At 42.2% G+C, this 24,336-nt stretch overlaps 1 protein-coding gene across 1 annotated transcript in view; it reads right to left on the bottom strand.

Annotated features, from left to right (window-relative positions):
- Positions 1-1,751: 1,751 nt before the first annotated feature.
- Positions 1,752-24,336, bottom strand: part of LOC138246379 (cyclic nucleotide-binding domain-containing protein 2-like) — a 1,069,494-nt gene continuing 1,046,909 nt past the window's right edge. Inside the window, exon 17 of the mRNA XM_069200950.1 lies at positions 1,752-5,082. Coding sequence (XP_069057051.1) covers positions 4,855-5,082 — 228 coding nt within the window. The 3' untranslated portion in view covers positions 1,752-4,854. The remainder of the gene's footprint in view (positions 5,083-24,336) is intronic.

Genomic DNA, 24,336 nt, shown 5'->3' with positions numbered 1-24,336 from the left:
TTGGGAAGTCGGGCTGCGTTGTTCTGGTTCAGTGTGCATGAGTTTTTCACCACGGTGCAGGCTGTGCGTCGTTTCTGGCAGGCTGTGAGGCGACAAGGAGTCTTTCTTGTAGAGATGAAGTATTTTTGGCCCTGAGAGTTCAGGGAACAGGAGGCAAGCTCTATCCAAGCCGCTGGAGAGTACTTCTTCACCACAGCCAGAGAGCAGCAAGGCAGCAGGGCAACAGCAAGGCAGCAGTCCTTTTCAGAAAGCAGACAGGTGAGGCCTTTGGGCAGCCAGGCAGGTCTTCTTGGCAGGATGCAAATTCTGGTTCAGGTTCTCTTCTCCAGGAAGTGTCTTTCAGGTAGAGTGTCTACTTCAGAAGTGTCTGAGTTGGTAGGGGCAGAGGTCCTGTTTAAATATCTAAATATGCATTTGAAGTGAGGGAGACTTCAAAGAGTGGCTTACACGTGCACAAGGTCCCCTTTCAGTTCAATCCTGTCTGCCAGGGTCCCAGTAGCGGATGTGGCAGTATTTTGTGTGAGGGCAGGCTACTGTCCTTTGACATGCAAGTGTCAGGCCCTCCACCCTCCGAGCCCAGGAAGACCCATTCAAAATGCAGATGCATGCAAGTGAGGCTGTGTTTGGGGTGTGTCTGAGTGAATGCACGAGGGAGCTGTCAACGGAACCCAGCCAGACGTGGATTGTAAGGCACAGAAGGATTTAAGTGCAGAGCAATGCTCACTTTCTGAAAGTGACATTTCTAAAAAGTAATATTAAATCCAACTTCACCAGTCAGCAGGATTTTGTATCTCCATTCTGGTCATACGAAATATGACCTTCCTACTCCTTTCAGATCAGCAGCTACCAATATATGAGGGCAGCTCCAATGTTAGCCTATGAAGGGAGCAGGCCTCACATTAGTGTAAAAATGAATTTAGGAGTTTTAAACTACCAGGACATGTAAACTACACAGATACATGGCCGGCCTTTTGCCTACACAGCACCATGCCCTATGGGTTACCTAGGGCATCCCTTAGGTTTATATGTAGAAAAAAGGGACATTTAGGCTTGGCAAGTACTTCTAAATGCCAAGTCGAATTGGCAGTGAAACTGCACACACAGGCCTTGCAATGGCAGGCCTGAGACAAGGTTAAAGAGCTACTTAAGTGGGTTGCACGATCAGTGCTGCAGCCCACTAGTAGCATTTAATCTACAGGCCCTGGACACATAGAAATGCACTTTACTGGGGACTTGTAAGTAAATTAAATAATCCAATTGGGTATGATCCAATGTTACCATGTTTAAAGGGAGAGAGCATATGCACTTTAGCACTGGTTAGCATTGGTAAAGTGTGCAGAGTCTTAAAACCAGCAAAAACAATATCTAAAAAGTGGAGGGAGGCAGGCAAAAAGTTAGGGGTGACCACCTTAAGGCTGTCAGTTCTAACAAAGAGGTATTTGAACGTCCTTAAAATCATATAACATTTTAATATTAGATATTGTATGTATCTATTTCTTGACACATTCCACTACTTTTCTCTTATGAGTGCAATAATGTGAGCCCTTATACAAAATTCAAATAATATATTGATGGACACTGCTCATCCTTTCCCTCTTCTCTTTTCTGTCTGCTTCTTTCTATTTTTCTAGACACAGAAAGGACAAAACACTTTGCTACATTTGGCCCCTAGTCGCTTATAGTTAATAGTTATATTAGATTTATTTGCATTTTATGAGATAAGGATAAACGTTATACATCATTTGGTGATCTTACAACTGGATTGTGGTTCTGACATAAATACCTTCGTTTAATTTTTTCGAATGAAATTCTTCAATACATCTTTTAAAAAAAATAAGATTAACTATCATGTAGCTTGTGCCATCGGTGTGCTTATTACTTTGGACTAACAAAAATGACAATTTGCCTACAAAAATGTTTTTCTGGTTTAGGAGAGGCCACATGCATCCAAAATACCAATTGTCCAGTGTACAAAAATAAAATAGCATTTAACATGAACACGTTTAAAAGACAGATTTTCTATACTCTGCATCTACTGATTGGCACTAATGTTATAAGTAAAGCGACACATGCACAAAAGTGGGAGGGAAAGGTAAGGCCAGCTCAAGTTTTATAGGTGCAAACAGTTTATTTTTTATTCACTCATTGTGTCGAAATTCGCAGCCCGGATGAAGGTATCAACTGTAAGAAACTGAAAGAAACACAAAGATGTATAAAAAGTGTTAAGTTTACCATTGTTTGCATTTTCTCCACATGTTTTGCATTTTGATGTAGTGGTCTGCAGACCCTAGTAAGAAAATGGGGGTCATTCTGACCCTGGCGGTCATGGACCGCCAGGGTCACGAATGACGGAAGCACCGCCAACAGGCTGGCTGTGCTTCATTCGTCATTCCGACCGCGGCGGTACAGCCGCGGTCGCCCATCCGGGTCCGGCGGTTCTCCGCCGGTTTTGCCCTGGCTGGGAGAATCCGCAATGGCAGCGCTGCAAGCAGCGCTGCCATGGGAATTCTGACCCCCTTACCGCCAGCCTGTTTCTGGCGGTTTTCACCGCCAGGAAGAGACTGGCGGTAACGGGTGTCTTGGGGCCCCTGCACCGCCCATGCCACTGGCATGGGCAGTGCAGGGGTACCCTAACAGGGCCCCAGCCAGCTTTTCACTGTCTGCCTAGCAGACAGTGAAAAGCGCGACGGGTGCAACTGCACCCGTCACACGGTCGCAACACCGCCGGCTCCATTCGGAGCCAGCTCCTGTGTTGCAGCCCTCATTCCCGCTGGGCCGGCGGGCGCTAACATGGTTAGCGCCCGCCGGCCCAGCGGGAATGTCGGAATGGGGGCAGCGCTATTTTGGCTGTGTGGTGGCCACATGGCTGTTCCCGCAGACTTGGAATGACCCCCAATGTATTTTATTCTGTATAGTGATTAAACGTGGGGTAAGAAGTAGCAGGGCCCATCAGTAGTCCTTGCGGGACAAAATTCATTTTAAGTATGCAAATGAAGCGATGCTAGTCACCCTTCTCCATCCAGGTTCTGCTGAGAGAGGTTGCTTCTGCTTAAATGCTTGCTTTTCAGCAAACACGTCAGTGCACTTAAAAGAACGGGGGACTGGTGTAGTGCATAGAGCGATCCTCACAGACTGGTACGGTATATGGCAGTAAGGGAAGGGCGTTTGCTTAGGCCCTGTGATGAAGCTCATTGAGTGTTGGAAAGCCATGCTGCTGGCTACACTCAAGGCATATGTTGCATCTCCCCTGCTCGAGCCATCTTTAGGTGTTGTTGCACCTCATTTGGAGTCACTACTCGCAGTGGTGGGAGGCGTGGTTATTGCACACATTTCAATCATGTTGCAGTGCCTGCGCCCATTTCCTAATTTGTAGCTGCTGCAGGTTCACAAGAAAGGTATACCTTGCAAAGAGTGTCAACATGGACGTATTGCCATAGCACTTGCACTGACCACTGGTATGAACAAAGACCTTTGTCACTCCTTCTGTACCTCCCCTCTTTCTTCCAAAGATTCCAGTGTCTCTCTCATCTTATAACTACGTTTCCCTATCTGAAGCTGTGGTTCCTTTTTCACCTGATTCACCTCCAGCTTACATTGCTTCTATTTTTACCCCACTAAGCAAAATTACTTTGCCCAGCTTCTCATGCACTTATTTACTGTTTGCCCTTCCTGCATTGCTTCGTTCTATCTGTCCTGCTCTGCTGTGCCGCTGTCCATCACCATCCACACCCTTTACCCTTGTGTCAGGCTTCTCTTCTTCATTTTCGACCTGCGTGTGTACATGATGAATGTGTGTGCCCAGTGTTTTAGGTTGCTCTCACCACTTGAACATGGTAAAAGAAACTTACAGCTCCTTAGAAAACGTCACCAAGTATGTTCTCCAAGAGGATCTCACTAAGCGTCTCCAACTTCCACCAGCCCATACTGGAGGTCAACATGGTCCTCAACAGAAGACAAGAGCTTTAAAATCCAAACAGTAACATTGAACTGAACAATTCTCCAAGAACAAACCCCCACTATGATATAACATGGCTTTGGATTACCTCATCCAAATGAATGCAACCCATTCTGCATGAAGATTCCGCATCACCACAGGCAACCTAAGACTGTCTAGGAATTTTTGGATTGACAGTTCACCCTAATCGGAGGCACAGAGGGATAAACAAAAGGTTGCAGGCGGTTTGGGAGAAGCATCGGTCACTGCTGCTATCCACTCCAAGCTCTCATGTTAATGCATACATAGATTAGAATCACTGCGCCTTGGCTACTGCAGCGAGCACTGCGTCATGCAGCAAGGTCAGCAATTTGTTTCTGGATGCAGGAAATTAGAAGTCAGGGTGTGGGATCAAGTGTGTCACATTCACACCCAGAGCTCCCTCCTTCAAATATAACTTCATTATTTTGCCCTTGGAGGAGGAGTGTGTCAGTACGACAAAATATAAAATAGTACATGCTGAGTTGTAAATTTGTTTTTAAGACTCATGCCTCCTAACCCTACACATTGTATGCGGGAGACATCGAAATACGTTTCTTTATCAAAAACAGAGCCGAGTGTAATTCATTAAACTCGAAAAATGGAAGGAAAAGTACTATAAAATATTACAACTTAAAACAGATTCTTTAGCTTGTAAACGTTGCCTTTGTGACAGGCTAGTCAGTTGATTAAAGCACGGGATTGTGGTAAGCATCATGGTCATTAAAAACCTCAGGCACACTTCAAGAAATGTACCTCAGCTCGACTCCTAAAAGGTACAGCAAAGCTATTATTTTTAAATGCTACGTTTTGTATATGAAAGAAAATGTGAAAATATAAAAGCTGAATTAAATACATAAATCTAAAGATCAAAATCATCTTTAAAAAGAAGCTTGAGCAGACAGCGGTCTGGCCCTGCGTCCGAGGTGCTGTCCAACAAGCCTGGCCTTGTAAGTGATCCACGCCTGCTGCTTGGTGTAACTCTCTCTAATCATGCTCTCTGTGGGGCGGGTGTTCATAAGCCCCTGTGCCATCCGTCTGGAGGGAGCGGTAGCTGATGTTAGAAAGAGTTTCCTGGGAATAAATACACATTCGGCTCCTTCACTGATCTGTAAGAGGAGAGCAGTAAAGACAAAATAAACAGTAAATAATTATTACAATCGATATATTCACAGTTTATTTCAGAAAAAAAAGTTAAACGAGAGGTGCGTGGTTTAACGCTTATTTGAAGCCTGTAATACTTAATACTTACTGAAATACTTAGAATATAGGTTGAAATGTGTACACTGTTTTCTGAGGTAGACGATTGTTTTGTACATTGGCAAGCAAATACTATCATGGTCCACATCATGGTGTCCTGAACAGTTTGGAAGAACACCAACTCCAATAACATCTACCAGAAACCTCGGATTCTTCTTAATTAGCTAAAGCTAAAATGTATCTTACACACCAATAAAGTCATATCCAGCTGTGTCTTAATTTTACGCATACTGTATAAAAGTTATCCTCTTCTTCCCACTGCTTCCAGGAAGACCACAGACAATGCATTAGTTACTTCTAGATTGGACAATGTTGATGCACTCTGCTTGGGTCTATAGCAATATGTATTGCAGCGGCTTCAGATCATTCAAAATGCGGCTGTAAGAATGACTTTAGCCATGCACAGTTTACATCGGCATCTACCTACCTGGAAAACCTCGTTTTCTTCCAGTGAGAAAAATAATTCAATTTTAAACCATATGTTTTATCCACAAAGTCTATTGTAACTCAGGATCAAGATACCTTAGTTGTAAAGTCCTACAAATACACCCCTGCAAGATGTCTGTGATCTTTTCAGACAAATATCTACCTCTGATACCTCAGGTGAAGCATGTCAGACAAGTTGGCAGATCATTTTCTTTCATGGCACCGACTCTCGGAAAACCACTTCCTCATGCACTTAAAGTAAAAATAACCATAAGACCTTCCTCAAACAACGTAAGACATAGATCTTTCAGGACAAATAAACGATCCTCTCTCTGATGGTCAGATCTTCTATTTTTTTAGGATGTAGCACCAGGGCAACATATGGACAGCTGTCAGGCTTTAAAATCTTCATTCATTCATTCAGTCATTGTAATGCACACAATAGAATCTGAAATGTGTACAGTGCAGTACGAACTGCTTGCAAAATGTGCATATGTATATATATATATATATATACATATATATATATATATATCTATACATAAAAATATATATATATATATTACACCATCCACAGTTCCACCTTGTGGCGCGCAGATTTCACGGGTGCAACTTGAGGAAAGGACCATTCCTCCACAATCTCCAACACCAACAATTGAAAAACAATTGATTTGTATGCACTCCAGGAGAGTTTTATTGCTTCTATTCAAGAAAAGTGTAATACGAGTGCATACGAATCAATTGTTTTGCAATTGTTGGTGTTGGATATATATATATATATATATATATATACACACATATATATATATATTTATATACATATATACAAATAAATATATATTTTTTCATTACCAGACTTTTGGCCTGATTTAGAGTGTGGTGGATGAGTTGCTCCGTCACAAACATGATGGATATTTCCATAGGATATAATGGTATCGTTAGATGTTGGACGGGATATCCATAACATTTGTGATGGAATAATCCAATCCACCAAACTCTAAATGATGCTGTTTGTCATAGAGTAAAAGAAAGAAAAGCAGGAAAGGGAGTAAAAAGGAGGAGGAAGCAGATAGGAAAACCAAAGCAAAGGGAGAAAGCAGGGATGAAAAAGAACCTGTAAGAGTGAGATGGAATGGCAGGAAGTGTAGGGGATAGGAGAAAATAATCTTACGAAGGAATCAAAACTAGGCAGCATTGGTATTCGTTAACCCTAGCACTGGACCCCTGCACTTTCTTTCCACAACCTACTGAGGGAAGCTGAATGCCCCCTTTGGGTTGAATGTATGTGATTTTGGTTGTGTGAATGTGAGAAAGAAGTGGGGTGTGTGATGCTTAAGTAATATGCTTTTAGCAAATTGATTAAATCATGAGGTGTAGTGTTGTAGAGAAATTCAAAATCATGAATCATTATATTTTTTACTGCAAAGTTGATTAAAGATATATAAAGGCAACAAAATGTAATGAAATAAAAAATAACTTTGTGAATATTACTGGGTCAGTGTTTATTCAGGATAAATTCCGTGTAAGAATCGGCTAAGCAGGAATTCTTAGTGACACTTTATATGTTATGTTCCCCATTCCCAAGCCTTAAATTATAAGTATGTGGGTATCCATTTATTTGAGAGGTTATAGAGCTGGGCTACTCACTCCTCCTTCTGTCCTGGCAACTGTATCCTTGCATTCATTGCACTTATGCCAAGCAACATAGGGCCTTATCATGACATTGACAGAGGGGTTTCCTCCATCACAAATGTGGCGGATATCCCGTCCATTATATTATGATCCCATTATATTCAATGGAGATCTTAATACGGCGGAAGGGATAGCCACCACATTTGTGATGGAGGAAACCCCTCCGTCAAGGTCGTAATAAGGCCCATAGACTTGAAATTACTATGCATATTTCCTTTATTATGAATAATATCTTGTTACATTTACTAAAAGTATAACACTGCTTGAACATTACATGTATTGTAATCATGAGTGAAATTTGTGCTAAATGAGTAAGTGGTACAACCTACACCATGCTCTCTAAGATTAAGGCTGAACTGTTTGATCTTGTTACAAGTACTATATAAATTGAATCCTGTGAGCTTTAAGAATTACTTGGCTGCTTTGGTTCTAAGGACAATGAGACTTGCCAGAAGGACTGCCTACCTGCCCTTGAATCCCTTAGGCCCTGGAGATGTATTTATAATTGCAGAGAATTATTCCAGATAAGAGGAGATTCACCCCATCCTAGAATCAGGTATGCTGGTGACCTAAATTTACTGTTCAGAAAAGGAAGAATGAAATCAACCACTATTGGATTGTAATGCGTTCCTTTCCCTAGGGCTCCTTCCTACTGAAATACCTACTACAAGCAGCTGCCCAGATCACCCAATGGTTTCTCCTGTGAAGAAGACATTCAGCTCAGTGTTGCAAACCGGATACCACCAATTCCCCACTACATTGTGTTCTCTAGTACCATCCCAGCAAATCCCAACTCTAGAAATCTAAAGACCAAGACTGTTCTTCTTTCCCCCTTCAGCCAGTGATGGTAACATAGGGTATTCTTAAACTGAGAGAGAGATACAATTGTATTAGTATATTAGTGGCATATAAGTTAGCATATTGTGACTAATTAATCTTCATTTAACAGGCCTAACAGAGAAAATAACACAAAATGTAAAATGTGCACGTTTGAAATATGGTGGGCAACGTGGCTTCCATTCATATTTGACATTACGTTTTAGCATGAGAGATTGTGAATTCATATTAAAGTGAATTACTGACATAAATTAATCGATAAAGGTATTTTATTAAAAGAACACTAGAATTTGAAGTATTAAATAAACATGAATTCATCATTCTTATTCTGATTTAAATGGAAGTTATTAACATGAGTGTTAGAAATGGGGTTTTTGGTTGGCAGTCAGGTTACCCTCTGTCCAAGTAAGAACCCTCACTCTAGTCATGGTAAGTCACACACAATCCAAATTATCCTGTGCCCACCCTCTGGTAGCTTGGCACGAGCAGTCAGGCTTAACTTAAAAGGCAATGTGTAAAGCGTTTGTGCAATAAATCATACAATAAAACAATATAGCACCACAAAAATACACCACACAGTGTTTAGAAAAATATATAATATTTATCTGGGTATTTGCAGGTCAAAACGATCAAAGATGCAATTTGAATTTGTAAAGATATCACTAAAAAGTGATATGAAGTGTCTTTAAAAAGTAAACAAAGTCTCTTTCAAGCACAAAGTACCTGGTTTGGAGTGGAAAATCTCCGCAGAGGGCCGCAGAAGAGGAGATGCGTGGAAAGATGGTGTGTGCGTCGGTTACGCCCCTTCACACACGGACTTGTGTCGTTATTTTTCACGTGGGGAGACTTGCGTCGTTCTACGGGAGGAAAAATGGTGTGTGCGTCAGTTGCTCCCCTTCACACACGGACTTGCGTCATTATTTTTCACTCAGGGAAGACGTGCATTGTTTTCCGGCACGCGGACCGTCTCCTTCTATGTATCGCGGGATTACCAGATGTCCCAGGGTCTGTGCGTGGATTCTTCGGCCTGTTATCCGGCTGCGTGTCGTTCTGGGAGGCTGTGCGTGGAATTTTCTTTCTCACGGCAGGTGTTGCGTCGATTTCCTCTCTGGAAGTCGGTCGGCGCTGTCCAGGCCAGGCTGTGCGTCGAAGTTCCGGTCGTCCCGTAGGCGTCACGTCGAGCAGCTTCGGCGTGCAGCGATTTTCTCACGGCGGAGCAAGCTGTGCGTAGAAAATTTTGGCGCACGAAGAGTCCAAATGAAAAAGAGAAGTCTTTTTGGTCCTGAGACTTCAGGGAACAGGAGGCACGCTCTATCCAAGCCCTTGGAGAGCACTATTGCAGCCAGACAAGAGTTCAGCAAGGCAGCAGGCCAACAGCAAGGCAGCAGTCCTTTGGAGAAAGCAGACAGGTGAGTCCTTTGAGCAGCCAGGCAGTTCTTCTTGGCAGGATGCAGGTTCTGCTTCAGGTTTCTTCTCCAGCAAGTGTCTGATGAGGTAGGGCAGAGGCCCTGTTTTATACTAAATTGTGCCTTTGAAGTGGGGGTGACTTCAGAGATTGGCTAAAAAATGCACCAGGTCCCCTTTCAGTTCAATCCTGTCTGCCACGGTCCCAGTAGGGGGAGTGGCAGTCCTTTGTGTGAGGGCAGGCCCTCCACCCTCCCAGCCCAGGAAGACCCATTCGAAATGCAGATGTATGCAAGTGAGGCTGAGTACCCTGTGTTTGGGGTGTGTCTGAGTGAATGCACAAGGAGCTGTCAACTAAACCTAGCCAGACGTGGATTGTAAGGCACAGAAAGATTTAAGTGCAAAGAAATGCTCACTTTCTAAAAGTGGCATTTCTAGAATAGTGATATTAAATCGACTTCACCAGTCACCAGGATTTTGTATTACCATTCTGGCCATACTAAATATGACCTTCCTGCTCCTTTGAGATCAGCAACTGCCACTTCAACAATGTATGAGGGCAGCCAATGTTAGGCTATGAAGGGAGCAGGCCTCACAGTAGTGTATAAACAAATTTAGGAGTTTTACACTACCAGGACATATAAACTACACAGGTACATGTCCTGCCTTTTACCCACACAGCACCCTGCTCTAGGGGTTACCTAGGGCACACATTAGGGGTGACTTATATGTAGAAAAAGGGGAGTTTTAGGCTTTGCAAGTACTTTTAAATGCCAAGTCGAAGTGGCAGTGAAACTACACACCCAGGCCTGGCAATGGCAGGCCTGAGACAAGGTTAAGGGGCTACTGAAGTGGGTGGCACAACCAGTGCTGCAGGCCAACTAGTAGCATTTAATCTACAGGCCCTAGGCACATAGAGTGCACTCTACTAGGGTCTTACAAGTAAATCAAATAGCCAATCGTGGATAAACCAATCAATAGTACAATTTACAGAGAGAGCATATGCACTTTAGCACTGGTTAGCAGTGGTAAAGTGCCCAGAGTTCAAAAGCCAACAACAACAGGTCAGAAAAAAATAGGAGGCAGGAGGCAAAAAGTTTGGGGATGACCCTGTCAAAAAGCTAGGTCCAACAATGAGCTTACATGTGTGCAGAAAAATAAATGCATTTTAAACTGTTCTAATGTGTCATAAATAATCCTATAGTAAATTCATTTGCTTTGCATATTTGATTTAAATGGTAAGGTGTGCAATAGGTTTTATATGTAATGTTTTGAAATAAAATGTATGTATGCTTTCTTAGCTTGACTATGCCTGAAATTATATTTCTGCAGCAGTCGAGGAAATGTACTTGCTAATTTTGTTTCCCCTCTGACCTGAATTTTCCCAGAGGCTGCTAACATGAGATTGGATGTCCCACTGTATTAAAGACTGAGAACATGTTTCGTCATTTATAAAGTAACAATATGTGTTTTAGCTGCTGAGCAAGACAAGTAACTTTAATAAATCTCATGTGAGAATGGCTTAGCTCAATGATTCACAACCTTTTGACTTCTGTGGACCCCTACTCTATCAATACTTGGAATCCGGGGACACCCCACTGAGTCATCACTGAAAGCTGGGGACCTAATCTGTTAATATTGTATAATTTTTTAAGCCGTCACGGACCCCCAGGGGTCCCCAAACCACAGGTTGGGAACCACTGGTTTAGCTCATCCTGTGTACAGTGATGTTGCAATTAACTAGAAAATGTAACATTTTGGCAGAATTGCATGAAATCATTGAAATGACACAAACTTGATGGTGTTAGCGGCAGCCACTGAATGCTTAACCTTGTGTGCACGATGAGCCCACCTGGAGGACCAATCACAAGCCTACAGTCATTTCTAATTAGTGAGAAACTTTGAAACTTACAGTCACTCTGCTAGACTCAGTCTTGACATGCTGATGATCCCGGACGTGGTGCTGCTCTCTACTTCTTCTGAAGTCCTCTTCCCCTTAGCTATCTTCTGAAGAATAAAGTCATACTTTCTAATTGCCTTACATGCTTATGCTGTTCAGTACTAATATGTTCAATCAATTCTGGACTGCTGACCTGTCCTTTGAGCAGCACGCGTTCTGCACTGTCCTGATGCTGCTGTCTACTGATGATGTGCAACAGTGAGCATTCTATTTGACAAAACTTTCCTGTCTGCTGTCCCATGAGGAGAGGTATAAAGTAAATGTGGTTTCTTTGTTTCCTTTTTAGCTTAGATACGTACACCAGCATATTTTATAGATAGTAACCCTAGTTAGATAATTTTTCCAAATCATTTTTGTCTCTTCTTTTGTTTTGCCCGCATATGTTAGCCCATTCCCACTCATGCACGTCCAAATTTGTCTTAAAGTTAAGGATGTCCCAGCTCTGAATTTAAATGTTATTAAATGAATTTGATGGTTTACTGATGTCACCATCGTCTGATTTGAAATTTGAAAGTAAATGTTCATATTGTAGTTTTTGTAATTTATGTTATCCTTTTTTAGTGATTAATGGTATTGATGTTTAGTAGACCGAGGGGCATATTTACAAGAAACTTGAGCATCAGTGCTGATGTGCCAGTTTTCTTGTTCCACCCCTCCCCACCTAACGACACCATAGGTACTCTATATTAAAAATATAAATTGTGCTATTGGCACGTTAGGCCAATAGCATCCACATTTTTTAGGCTATTCTGGCGCTTTGCTGCACTAGCATCAGAAGTTTTGGCACTAGTGGAGCAAAGTGCAAGGAGGCCTATTGATTAAAATGGGTGTGACACTTTAACGCCTGTTTTGAGCAGGCATTAAAAATGACGGCAAAAATGGCGCAGTGAAATCTGGTAGATTTCACTGCGCCATTTTTGTGGCCCTCCTAACGCTGGAATGCCCCTTTGCATACATTATGCCTGATGCAGGTATAATGTGGCGCAAATGGTTGCAAAGTGGAGAAATGCATGCATTGCTCCACTTTGTCAATTTGGCACAGAGAAAACTGCCTCCTTGACCCACATTAGCGTAAAATAAAATGACACAAGTATGGCGCAAGAAGGCGCTAGGGCCTTGTATATCTGGCCCTAAATCTCCTTAGATGTCTTGGTCAGCCTATGATTTTCCTATATGTTTATAACCTAGTTTTGCATGCCATATACATTACTTTGATTTTGGTATTGTAATAAAGCTTTGAAATCTAATTCAGTTTAGAGTCTGTTATGGATAAATTGGTCATGGTGTTTTAATTGTTTATGCTTATCATGTTGTTGCTGTAAATGGAAGAAATTAATTTACCAAACTCCTAGATAGATCCCAAAGTCCAGTCGACTTCTAGTGTTGAGGATAAGTTACAGTGTCTCACCAGCACGCTTGTGGTTTCTGAACCCGAGGCGAGAAGAAGATTTCTGCGAGCGTGCCAGCAACAGCGTATAACATCCATCTTGGAACATTCCAACTCTGCCTCCAAAACATTCAAAATTGTTTCTTAGTCCCTGAGACATGTTTTTTAGTGGCTTGACCACTGTTTTGGTGTGTCGGCCAGTACAAAAATATGGAAAATCATTTAAGTTGTTTTTTTTATCCTCCCCAATCTTTACGTTGGTGTTTTTTCCCTCCCCCTTATCAGCACATTCTTTAAACAGTGCAAGTAGTAAGAAAGCACCATAAAATCTGCTTTACAGCAGTCTTAATTACCTGACCGGTAATTAAAGTAAATACAAATAGAACGGCCGTGTTTAAATATTTTACAGACGACCTTATGCAAAGTTTCTATTAAAGTGTCATGCCTTGAATCTTAAAACGTGAACAAATGTTCTGTATTTTTCTTTTGGGAAGGGTTCATCATATCTTAGCCGCTCAGTGACAAGTCCAAAGTCCACACCCTTTAGTCGAAACGATAAATTCTCATTGCGTGTTCAATATATCATTTTACAATTTGATTTGCTCTAAATATTTTGTTCTACTGATTTGTTTGCCTACAGTGCAAGGTGTAACCTTTACTGTCAGGTGCCTGCTCAATCACTCCAATCAGTCAACCTCTCTGTAGAAACACTGGCCCATATTTATACTTTTTTAGCACAGCATTTGCGCTGCTTTTTGACGCAAAAACGGCGCAAACTTTCAAAATACAATTGTATTTTGCAAGTTTGCACCATCAAAATGACTCAAATGCGGCGCTAAAAAAGTATAAATATGGGCCACTGTCTCTGGTAATAAGGCACACCTTCCTCACGCAACTAACACTATGGTGGGGAACCCTATACGAACACCATGGAGGCATTGTCCTTTCTATTAATTTCTCCAACGCCTAGGGCACATATCATAGGGCCGAAGGTATCACAAGAGGAAGATAAGGCAGATATTTGTGTTTACCCAGCAGCATCAGAAATATACAAAGTCTTGATGCAGAGACAGCAATTATTTTCTGTATTTGCATAAATTGCCAAATACTATGAACAGAGATAAGGTGGAAGTGGCACCTGGCATTATTGAATTAGTTTACCTTTATTGGAAACAATTACTTTTTCGATTTCTCACCCTTTATTGTTTTTCCTTAAACTCAAATACGAGGTGCCTGTCACAATATGAAGGTCAACAATATATTAACTCCACAATACCAACTGCTACTATATTGTTAATTTAGACGTACGTGGGGAATTGTACATTTACTATTGTAACTCTGCATCTACTTACCTAGGTGATATCGTGGTAGTTGAAATTGTCGAGTGACTATAAGTACAGGCTGATATTAAATCTTTGGCCCATATTTTCAAGAATGGTGAGCCAAATTTCTTGTTCCTCTCCCCCGCCACCTAATGACATCAAAGGTGTGCCGTATTTACAATACGCTGTGCCATGGCACAAGTTAGGCCAATAGCATCAACATTTTTGATGCTATTGTGGTGCTTTGCTGCACTAACTTCAAATATTTTGACGCAAGTGCAGCAAAGTGCAAGCAGGCCCATTGACTTTAATGGGTTTGTCCTTTTAACAAAATGGTGCAATTAAATCTTGTAGATTTCTTTGCACCATTTTTGCCGGCCTCCTAATGCCGGAATGCCCCCTTGCATACATTATGCCTAATGCAAGCATAAATGTGGCGCAAAGTTGCAAAGTGGTGCAATGCATGCATTGCGCCACTTTGTAAATATGGTGCAGTGATTTTTGCCTTGTTGAGCCACATTAGCATTTTAAAAATGACTCTAATGTGGAGGAAAAAAGCGCCTTGTAAATTTGGCCCTTTGACTTTCTGACTCGCCATTGCAAACAGCACATCTGCAACATTGTTGATTTGTTTCCTTGTTTGATTTCAAATCTTCTGAGGCTTTCACCATTCTTTTTACACTTCTCTAACACTGATTGCCTGTTTTGTTGTATAATATCTTATTAGGATTGTGCCGCACAAAGGAGCATATTTACAACAAAGTGGCACATCAGCTCTGATGGGCCACTTTTCTTGTGTCGCCCTGCGCCCCCTAACGTCGCCCTGGTAGCGCTGTATTTACTATACAGCGCACTATGGTGCATGTTAGAACAATAGCATCATGATTTATGATGCTATTGTGGCGCTTTGCTGGACACAAAGCACATGGAGGCCCATAGGTCATTATGGGAGCATCACTTTAACACCTGCCCTGAGCAGGCATTAAAAATTACGAAAACAATGGTGCAGTGAAATCTTGTAAATTACACTGTGCCGTTTTTTTGGGGCTCCCTGCCTGGGAACGCCATCCTTGCATACATTATACCTGATGCAGGTATAATGTGCCGCAAGTGGTTAAAAAGTGGCACAATGAATGCATTTCACACTTTGTAAATATGGCACACAGTGGGGGCATCCTTAACACTTCCTTAGTATAAAAAGAAAAGACGCTAGGCAGCGCAAGGAGGCAGAAGGGGCTTGTAAATTTGCCCATACGCCAGGCATTTTCTGCTACTTTGTTCATTTTGTTAACAAGCTGTTTCTGCAGGATTTCTGAACATTTGCCTTGGTGAATCATCTCCCTATACTTGTTCCTTTTTGTCTCCTGTTCCTCCCACTCCACACTACTACTCTCAAACGTTTAGAAGAAAGAATAGTCGGGGATGTCCAAAACTGCCTCAAACAGATCCATTCCCTCCTTGCCAATAAAACCCAGTAGGTGTGGCTTGGAATTTTGATATCACCCACTTGTAAGGGTAATACTTGACTATTGTTCACTGCACACAACCTTCTGCTGACAGAGGAGCTGAGGCAGCACCATTTGTATTTTCAAACGCTATCCAGATAGATATCAGTCTACAAAAGGTTTGGGAAGCAAAACATCTAGGGGCCTGATTACAACTTTGGCAGAGGGGGTTAATCCGTCTCAAATGTGACGGATATCCCGCCCGCCATATTAAGAGTCCATTATATCCTATGGAACTCGTAATACAGCGGGCGGGATATCCGTCACATTTGAGACGGATTAACCCCCTCAGCCAAAGTTGTTATCAGGCCCTAAATTCCTTGACTACGACCATAAGTGGTTCCCTATTTAATAGATTTTACAGATGAGATCCTAGTTCTAATCTACATTAGACACCTAATCCATTTCAATGACGAAGGCATCTGGAATAGACCCCACTCACATCACTGAAAACAAATATCTGGAGATCATCTATAACACAGCTATAGACTTTTTTTCTCACCTGATCAACACTGTTCATGTGAATAGATTAATCTTTCTTCAGAAAGTTTGCCTTCTAATTCAATATCGAGTCACACAACCCAGATCCCTCCTAATGGACTGCCTAAGACATTTATTAAAAAACTGAGGTAAGAGGTGACTAGAATGCACCACACAATCTAAAAACAAATACAATAAAAACTTGCCTTTAAACCACACAGTTGAGTCAAAGATTCGCATCACTCACCTAAGAAAGTTCAAGGTGACGTATAGAAAATGTGCTTAGACCAGAACCCTTTGGTTAGCAGAGGGCCACTTGAACAATGACTGTGGTCAAGACATGCTCAGAGGTGCACAGTTAAATTAAATTAAATGAACTACTGAGCTATCTGCCCACTCCCTGCATCCTCTGTTGTGGTTCGTCAGAGAAGGCATGTCCCAGCAATAACATCCATTTGGACCACGTTCAACGGCTTTAAAATTTTCAATCTTACACTGGCTTAGTCTTAGCTGATCATTAAGAGTTTGGCGGACGGCAGAGGCCGCCCGCCAAACTCTTTCCACCCTCAGACCCCCTCTGTGGCCTGACCCCCCGCACCCAGAATAGGACTTCACTGCAGGGCCAGAGGGTAGAAACACGGGCACTGCAGGGAACAGGGCCTTAACATTGATGCCAGCTCCTAATGGAGCCAATGCCATTGTGGTGGTGCAGCGGGTGCAGTAGCACCAGTAACACATTCCACTGCCCATAATTTGGGCAGTGGAATGCGTGATAGGGCTGTATATGGGGGCCCCTGCACTGCCCATGCCAAGTGCATGGGCAGTGCAGGGGCCCCTAGGGTCCCTCTGAGTCCCCCATTCTTCCATGGCGGTGAACCGTCATGGAAAGGCTGGTGAATTAGGACTCCTAATCCCCAGGGTGGTGCTGCAAGCAACGCTGCCCTGGAGGATGAGAAATCACCGGGACCCCCAGGCTGCCGGCTTGTGGCAGCCTGGCAGTGTCAGTGGTCTGACCATGGCGGCCCTGCCAAGGTCATAATGTGGCGGTCCCACCGCCAACCTGTTGGTGGTGGAGCCGCCACCGTGAGTCTGACAGTCATACGACCGCCAGACTCATAATGACCACCTTAGTCCAGTAGCCCAAACTCTGGAATACCCTTAACTAAGTTCTGAAGGAAGAACCCAGCTAACTTGGCTTTGTGAAACTCCTGAAATCTGAGCTGTTTAAATTGGGGATATCAGCAGCCACGCTTGTGCCTCACACCATTCCTGGGGGGTCGACTACATCTCCTAGGGTGCTGTGATTTCCAAAGTTGTGACTCTCACATTTACCTGCGACCACGCTACATAGAGCCTGGTCGATTTACACAGTGTGTGATGCATGCAGGAAGCACTTGGGTGTGTGCCCGGGCTAAGACCTGGCCAAGAGCGGGCTCTCCGAGGCAAGAGGAGGCTGGGCCTCCATTCTTGGCCCTAAGACAAGGCACCAGTGGACAACCGCATCTTCCGACAGGGAGAAACTTTACCTATCATTTACAAACAGCTGATATTCACCATTCAATGTACTGCAACTTGTTATACAACTATAAGGAAGAAAAAGGCTAATGGCCCGCCCAAGTGCTAAGGGGGGTGCTTTGACACCATTGCATCTAATCACCTCATATTTGTCATATGCTAAAGGGTCCTTCTCTACTGAATTAGAACTTGTGGAGACCTGTATAGACAAGGTGCAAAAAATTATAAATGGGCAACTCTTTGGACAATTCCCCCGATTGACAAAAATGTTAATCCAGTTGAAAACTCAATGGAAGTGAAGTGGCAAACAATTACATTTGTGAATAATAATCTGTGTGTTAGTCTTGACACTGTAACTGATATTTTGATTATTGTATCAATTTCTCCTGCTAATACTCCTCCGCTTAAGCATAAGCGCAAATAGGGCAAATCTCAGCATGGGAGAGCAAAAGTAAGCAAACCAAGAGTGAAATCAGCCCCTTTATACACGATCTCAGGCCCCACCAAACCTTTTGGTCCGGAGTTCAGTTGTGCTTTTTTGAACCTCTACAGGTCTATTTTTCAACCCACCTTTGACAACATGGAATCCTCACTCAAATCTTTTCATCAGTCAGTGTCGAACCAACTTACTCAACTTCAGGCTAAAGTACACACTTTCTGCGATGTACACCATATTTCCAGCTAGCCTTCTCAACAGCCAAACTCTTACCAGCCTTTCCAACCAGAGACAGAAATCCCCATAGACCGCTGCACTAGAAATCAGGGGGTCAGGGAAATACTGCTTTTAGTTGCAAAGATCGCCTACAACTACCGGCTGATTGTACGCCCTTTGTTATTGTGCTTACAGGTGTCAACTCTCCGAGCGCTAACTCTCAAAATGACTAGTACACACTCTACTTGTTTCTCACTCAATCTGGCTGGGCCCATGACCTGATTGATGATGTTATTATGGTCCGCAGGGTTGGCTGGGTTGGTATCGCTCCAAGGAGATTGTATTGTTGTCAATTTCAGAAATAAGTAGCTGGTTAGCTCTGTGCTTCATCATTTGGACTACCTGACTTTGGTCAATCAAAAATATGTGCACTTCCTCTTGGTTTCTTTTATCGACCACCTTTTTTTCCATAACCACCAAAAGGAGTGATTACGGCAGGAACCATAAAGTCTAACCAGCACCAGGATCCCTTTTCTGATGTGAATCGTTTTGCTCCATTATTCAGTCTTTCTGACACCGATTGACTTCTTGTTTCAAATCCATCCTGTAGTTCAAATATTGTTGGAATTTCAGAGCCAGATGACATAGATGGAGCCCACTCTTCTGCTACCCATACATTGCCTATTTTAACTAGCCCAAATTAATTGTGTTTTCTCTCCTGGAACTTGGTGGGCATTTGAAAAAAACTGGATAAGCCTGATTGGTGAAGAACTGTACACTCATTTGATGTGGTGTGTTTTTTTAGGAAACCTGGGTTACAAATGATTTTCATAAAAATGGTTTCCAATCATTTTGTGTTCCTGCTATCCCTTCTTCATCAGGCCACCCAAAGGGTGGTCTTGGGGTCCTTGTCTCTCTTAAAGTACTCATCGCTGAACTGCAGCATTGCCCATGGTACCAAGTTCTGTCTCTGAGGCAGGCTGGCTCCTGTTCCCTCCTTCTGAATAATTTTTACTTCAATTTCTTTTCAGATCACACCTGATCCAGGAATTGGATACATCTATATCTGACTCACTAGAGAAACTCCCAGACAGGACGTTTGTGATATGATTTTGGGATTTTAACATAAGGAAATGACCCCTACCGGGTGACTGTGTCTGTGGGATAACTGATGGGATAGGGGAAGATGCATCTCATTTTTCACATAACCCCTGTGGAAACGCTTTGAACCAACTTATTTTCAAGACCAGTTTATTGTATAACATAGATTTGGTAAATCAAAGGCTATCAGTACTTCCAACAATTATTGGGAGGGGAATGTGTTCTACTATTGATTTTATTCTTTTTTTCCTCAACACTATTCCCTCTAGTCTTAGATAGCAAGATATTACCATCCAACTTGAGCAATCACAATTCAGTAACCTTACAAGTTAGGTTTCCGGGCAGGAACCTGCCCATTTTACAGGGCCCGACCAACTTGCTCTACAGTGAGAATAGGGGGATTTGCATTAGAAGGGAAAGTATTGATCCTGGTAAATTTTTTGTAGATCTCATGTCCACAAATAGAGATAACCTGATAAGCTGTCTTTCAGACAAAATTGACCCACAATTAATAATGGGTAGTTTCGATGACCTGTCTTATGATGAAAAAGAAGACTGTCTCGGAAGCTCCCCTCTTTAGATGGTTTGATTGCACTTGCACATCCGGCTATAAGAGCCTTCAAAAGTTAATTAAGTCCTCCCCTAGAACTCTGGATGATATTAGATGAGCCAGGAGATCCTATAAGCAAAACCTCAACATTAGAAAGAGAGAGATTCAGGAAAAGGCCTGGTAGGACTTGTTAACTGCTGCACATCTTAAAAATTCGAAGACTTTTTTAGAAGTGATTAATCACCCTTATTTTCAAGAGGATAAAAACTCCAAGATTGACAACCACGTCCCTTCAGATGTTTGGTTGTTCTATGTTTATAAAAATACTTTTAATACAATTTGTCAACTTGGTCAATATCAAACCCTCTGAATCGCACAGTGTTGGATCAGTTAACCCCCTACGACTCCTTTAACTGCCAGTAGACTGTGTTCTTGCTCTATTGACATCAATGAAATCTCCTTGGCAATTATGAGGAGGACCCCGGCAAAGCTCTTGGCCCGACCGTGTGTCAGTTGATATCTTCAGACATAATGTAGGGCTCTGGGTCTCTTTGTTGCAAATGTGTTTTTATCTGTCCTTATGGCTGACATACCCTCTTCCTGGAGAAAATGTACCATAGTATCTATATTTAAAAAGGGTGACCGAGGATACCCATCATGTTACCGTCAAAAATTTCACTCTTGGATTCCTTGGTCAAGATTTTAGGAAGGATCGAACCTCGAGAAGCTGGAAGATTGGGATGAAGAGAAACGATTCTTCTCAGATGCCCAGTTTGGTTTTAGTTGGGTCATAGGTACAGTGGAGCAGTCTCTCAACCTGCTCCTGATCTCTGGAAAGTAGGTAATGGCTGTGAAAGGCTCTTTACATCTCGCCTTCATGGACCTTTCAAGTGCTTTCGACCTGGTGGACAGGCTGTGGGACTTAATGTCATCTGCAGGGGTGGATACTTCACTGACCAACATCCTAAAATGTTTACAATGGGAAATGTTGGCCGGAGTTCATTATAGCCATAAAGGGGACAGTACCCCTTGTTTCAAGGTTCTTAAAGGAAGTCAGACAATGTTTTGTGTTAGCCCCATTTGTTTAATTTTTTATATAAACACACTTGACACATTTTTACAAAAGACATGGAAAGATTTACAGAGGGGTGTGATGCGATTGGTATCTGTGCTACTTTATGCAGATGATGTAATGCTCTTATCCTTGACTGCAAAAGGTCTCTAGTCCCTGTTAAATTATTTTAATAAACTCATGGGGGATTTGCAAATAAGAATGAACCATACGAATTTTTTTGTGATGGTCCTTGCTCCCAAAATTACTCGCTCCTGGAGGTTTTCAATTGATATGGTCCCAATTACCAAGGTTCAAAATTTTTTAAAATATAGGAATTTTGTTTGATTCCAACTTTAAATGGGACAAACTCCTCGCCCAGAGAACATTAAAAATTGAGACTGTGGTCAATGCCTCTTTTAAATGTTCTCTTACACTCAAACAAAAATCAATCAATGTACTTATTTCCTTGTGTACATTTGGACATGGGGCTTGGGGATATATTGATTGCCAGCCACTCCAGATTGCCGAGAATAAGTTTCTTGCTAGATTACTGGCGATATCCAAGAGCACTGCCAGCACTATTATTCATTCAGAGGTTGGTTTATCCTATATTTAGAGGATGTAGTCCATTTGGCTCCACTTCTGCTTTTGTTAAAAATCTCGTGTTCCCCAAATACCAGATTTTCTTGCCAAATTTTTAAAGATTGCATAAATTTAGAGAATGGGTAACGAATTGCCTGGTTGTCTTTTATTATTAAAGCTTTCTTAGATTTGGGTATCACACATTTTTTTATTCTCCAGGGACAATCGATGCTAACTCGAGGGCCCTTATTCTCTCTTTGTTTTTTAACACATCGGACCGGAAATAGGACGCCAAGTCCCTGTATCTGGTCACAGTTTCTTTGCACTCAAAAATCACTACCCCGGCCTGTATTGAGCCGAATCTACTTTGGGTCTTAAACTCCTCCCGCGCTTAGGGATCCCGTTTATCTGCAGGCTGTCACCAGCTTTATTAGATGTTCCCATAGGACAGGACTAGTTTGGGGTATTCTGTGCACTCTTTATCATTACAGTAAGGAGTTTACCATAGTACTCTGTGTTTTTGTTATACTTCGTAAGTGTGTCTGTTTTTAGTGACTCAATTTCAAGGCAATGCATTGAAATGTACTTGGATTTTTATATATTTTATTGTATCAATTGTTTTATCGTTTTATTTTGTGTCTTTTTAAGGCTACAATTTACCAAATAAAGGCCCGTATTTATACTTTTTGTCGCTAAACTGCGCTAACGCAGTTTAGCGTCAAAAAAATTAGCGCCGTCTAACGCCATTCTGAAGCGCCATGCGGGCGCCATATTTATAGAATGGCGTTAGCCGGCGTTAGCCGACCGGCGCTGCCTGGTGTGCGTGAAAAAAAAACACGTACACCAGGCAGCGCCGGCGTAGGGGAAAATGGCGTATGGGCGTCTCAAAATGGGGCAAGTCAGGTTGAGTCAAAAAAATCGCCTTAACCCGATTTGCGCCATTTTTTTACGACGCCCATCCCCCATTAACATGACTCCTGTCTTAGCAAGGGTGGCAGGGGGTGTCCCTGGGGGCAGGGGAGGGCACCTCTGGGCTCATTCTGAGCCCACAGGTCCCTTAACGTCTGCCCTGACCCAGGCGTTAAATTCAGGCGCAAATGCTGGGTTTTTTGCCCCGCCCACTCCCGGGCGTCATTTTTGCCCGGGAGTATAAATACCACGCACATGCCTGGGAGTCATTTTTTTAGACGGGAACGCCTACCTTGCATCTCATTAACGCAAGGAAGGTGTTCACGCCAAAAAATGACGCTAACTCCATGAACTTTGGCGCTAGACGCGTCTTACGCCAAAGTATAAATATGGAGTTAGTTTTGCGTCGAATTTGCGTCGAAAAGAACGACGCAAATTCGGCGCAAACGGAGTATAAATATGCCCCCAAGTATTTAACTGACTGAAATTGGCCTTATAATGAGAAACTGCTTCAACAACGATACCAAAGGAATCAGAACTGAAAAGTTTGACTCTATATACTCTCACACTGTCTATGTCGGTAATTCATTGTGCCAGCAACATGACATTGTAGCATTATGTAAAACTGAGTTATAAATGAATAAAAGGATGCAGGCTAATAAATCATCTATGTGTAGGTCTCACTTCAGCCACTATGTCAGTGAAATCCGTAGAGGGTCTAAACTAGCCCCTGAATTTATGCGTGCTTAAGATATTTGTTCACATTGACTTTAATTGGAAGCAGCCCGAGGTTCGTACTGCCATCCCTGTCTTGCATTTTAATACTCTTTGCACTGACCTTGACACCCCAGGCCTTAGCCTCTCAATAGCTAAGAGGAGGCTACTGACAGGTAAAAGAAAGAGAAAATTCTATGAAGTCTTTTTGCATGCCACAGTGTGAACAAGATCACTTCCTCTACAGTTTATTTTTCGGTTAAATCACAGTTAAATCACATCTATATGTACAACACTGTTCTGGAGCTCAGCAGCACTGCTCTACTTTTCAGGTTCATTTTAATAAAAAACTGAGCCTTGTGTCACAGTAATTCTTCAAACATCGTGTGTGTAATTCTCCAAATATTAATGATAGGACTCAGTAGTTTCTGCACTTGGTAACAGACGCTTTAAACATAGTTGCCCTTTGAAAAATATACCTCCTAGGTGTAGCAGACCTAATAACATATAGTAAATGGTAAATAGATAAACTGCATAAACCTTTAAGCTTTAAAACATTTGCAAAAGAGCTGACAGAAATTAAAGAACAGATTATAATGATGAGAAAAGGGTTTGGCAAAAAAACAAAAAGACTACAAAAAAACCTGCAAAAAGACTACATAAAACCTATAAAGAAGGCTCGATTACAATATTATGCCAATAGCATTCTTCATGCTTCTATCCCCAATAGCAGAAATCAGTGTCATAATAACAGAACTACGTACACCTTTATGGAGTTTGCCCGCAACTCTAAACTTTACTAATTTCTGGTAACAAATATCAGGGGCAACTTCTCTGCTAAGGCAGGGGTGCGTCGCCCCACTGGTTTGTGGGGAAAGGAAAAATAAAATGATAATAATGCGATGTTCTTATCATTTTATTTTTCCTGGGAGTGAGGGACAGAGTGGGACTGGGCAGGAGTGAGGGGGCCAGAGGAGTGCTTTTGCTGCACAAAGTGCACATGTCTGTTTGGC

The sequence above is a fragment of the Pleurodeles waltl genome, chromosome 1_2 (genome assembly GCF_031143425.1).
Source record: "Pleurodeles waltl isolate 20211129_DDA chromosome 1_2, aPleWal1.hap1.20221129, whole genome shotgun sequence".
Lineage (NCBI taxonomy): Eukaryota > Metazoa > Chordata > Amphibia > Caudata > Salamandridae > Pleurodeles > Pleurodeles waltl.
The sequence above is the reverse complement of the archived record's forward strand: the minus strand, read 5'-3'. Positions and strand labels throughout refer to the sequence as shown.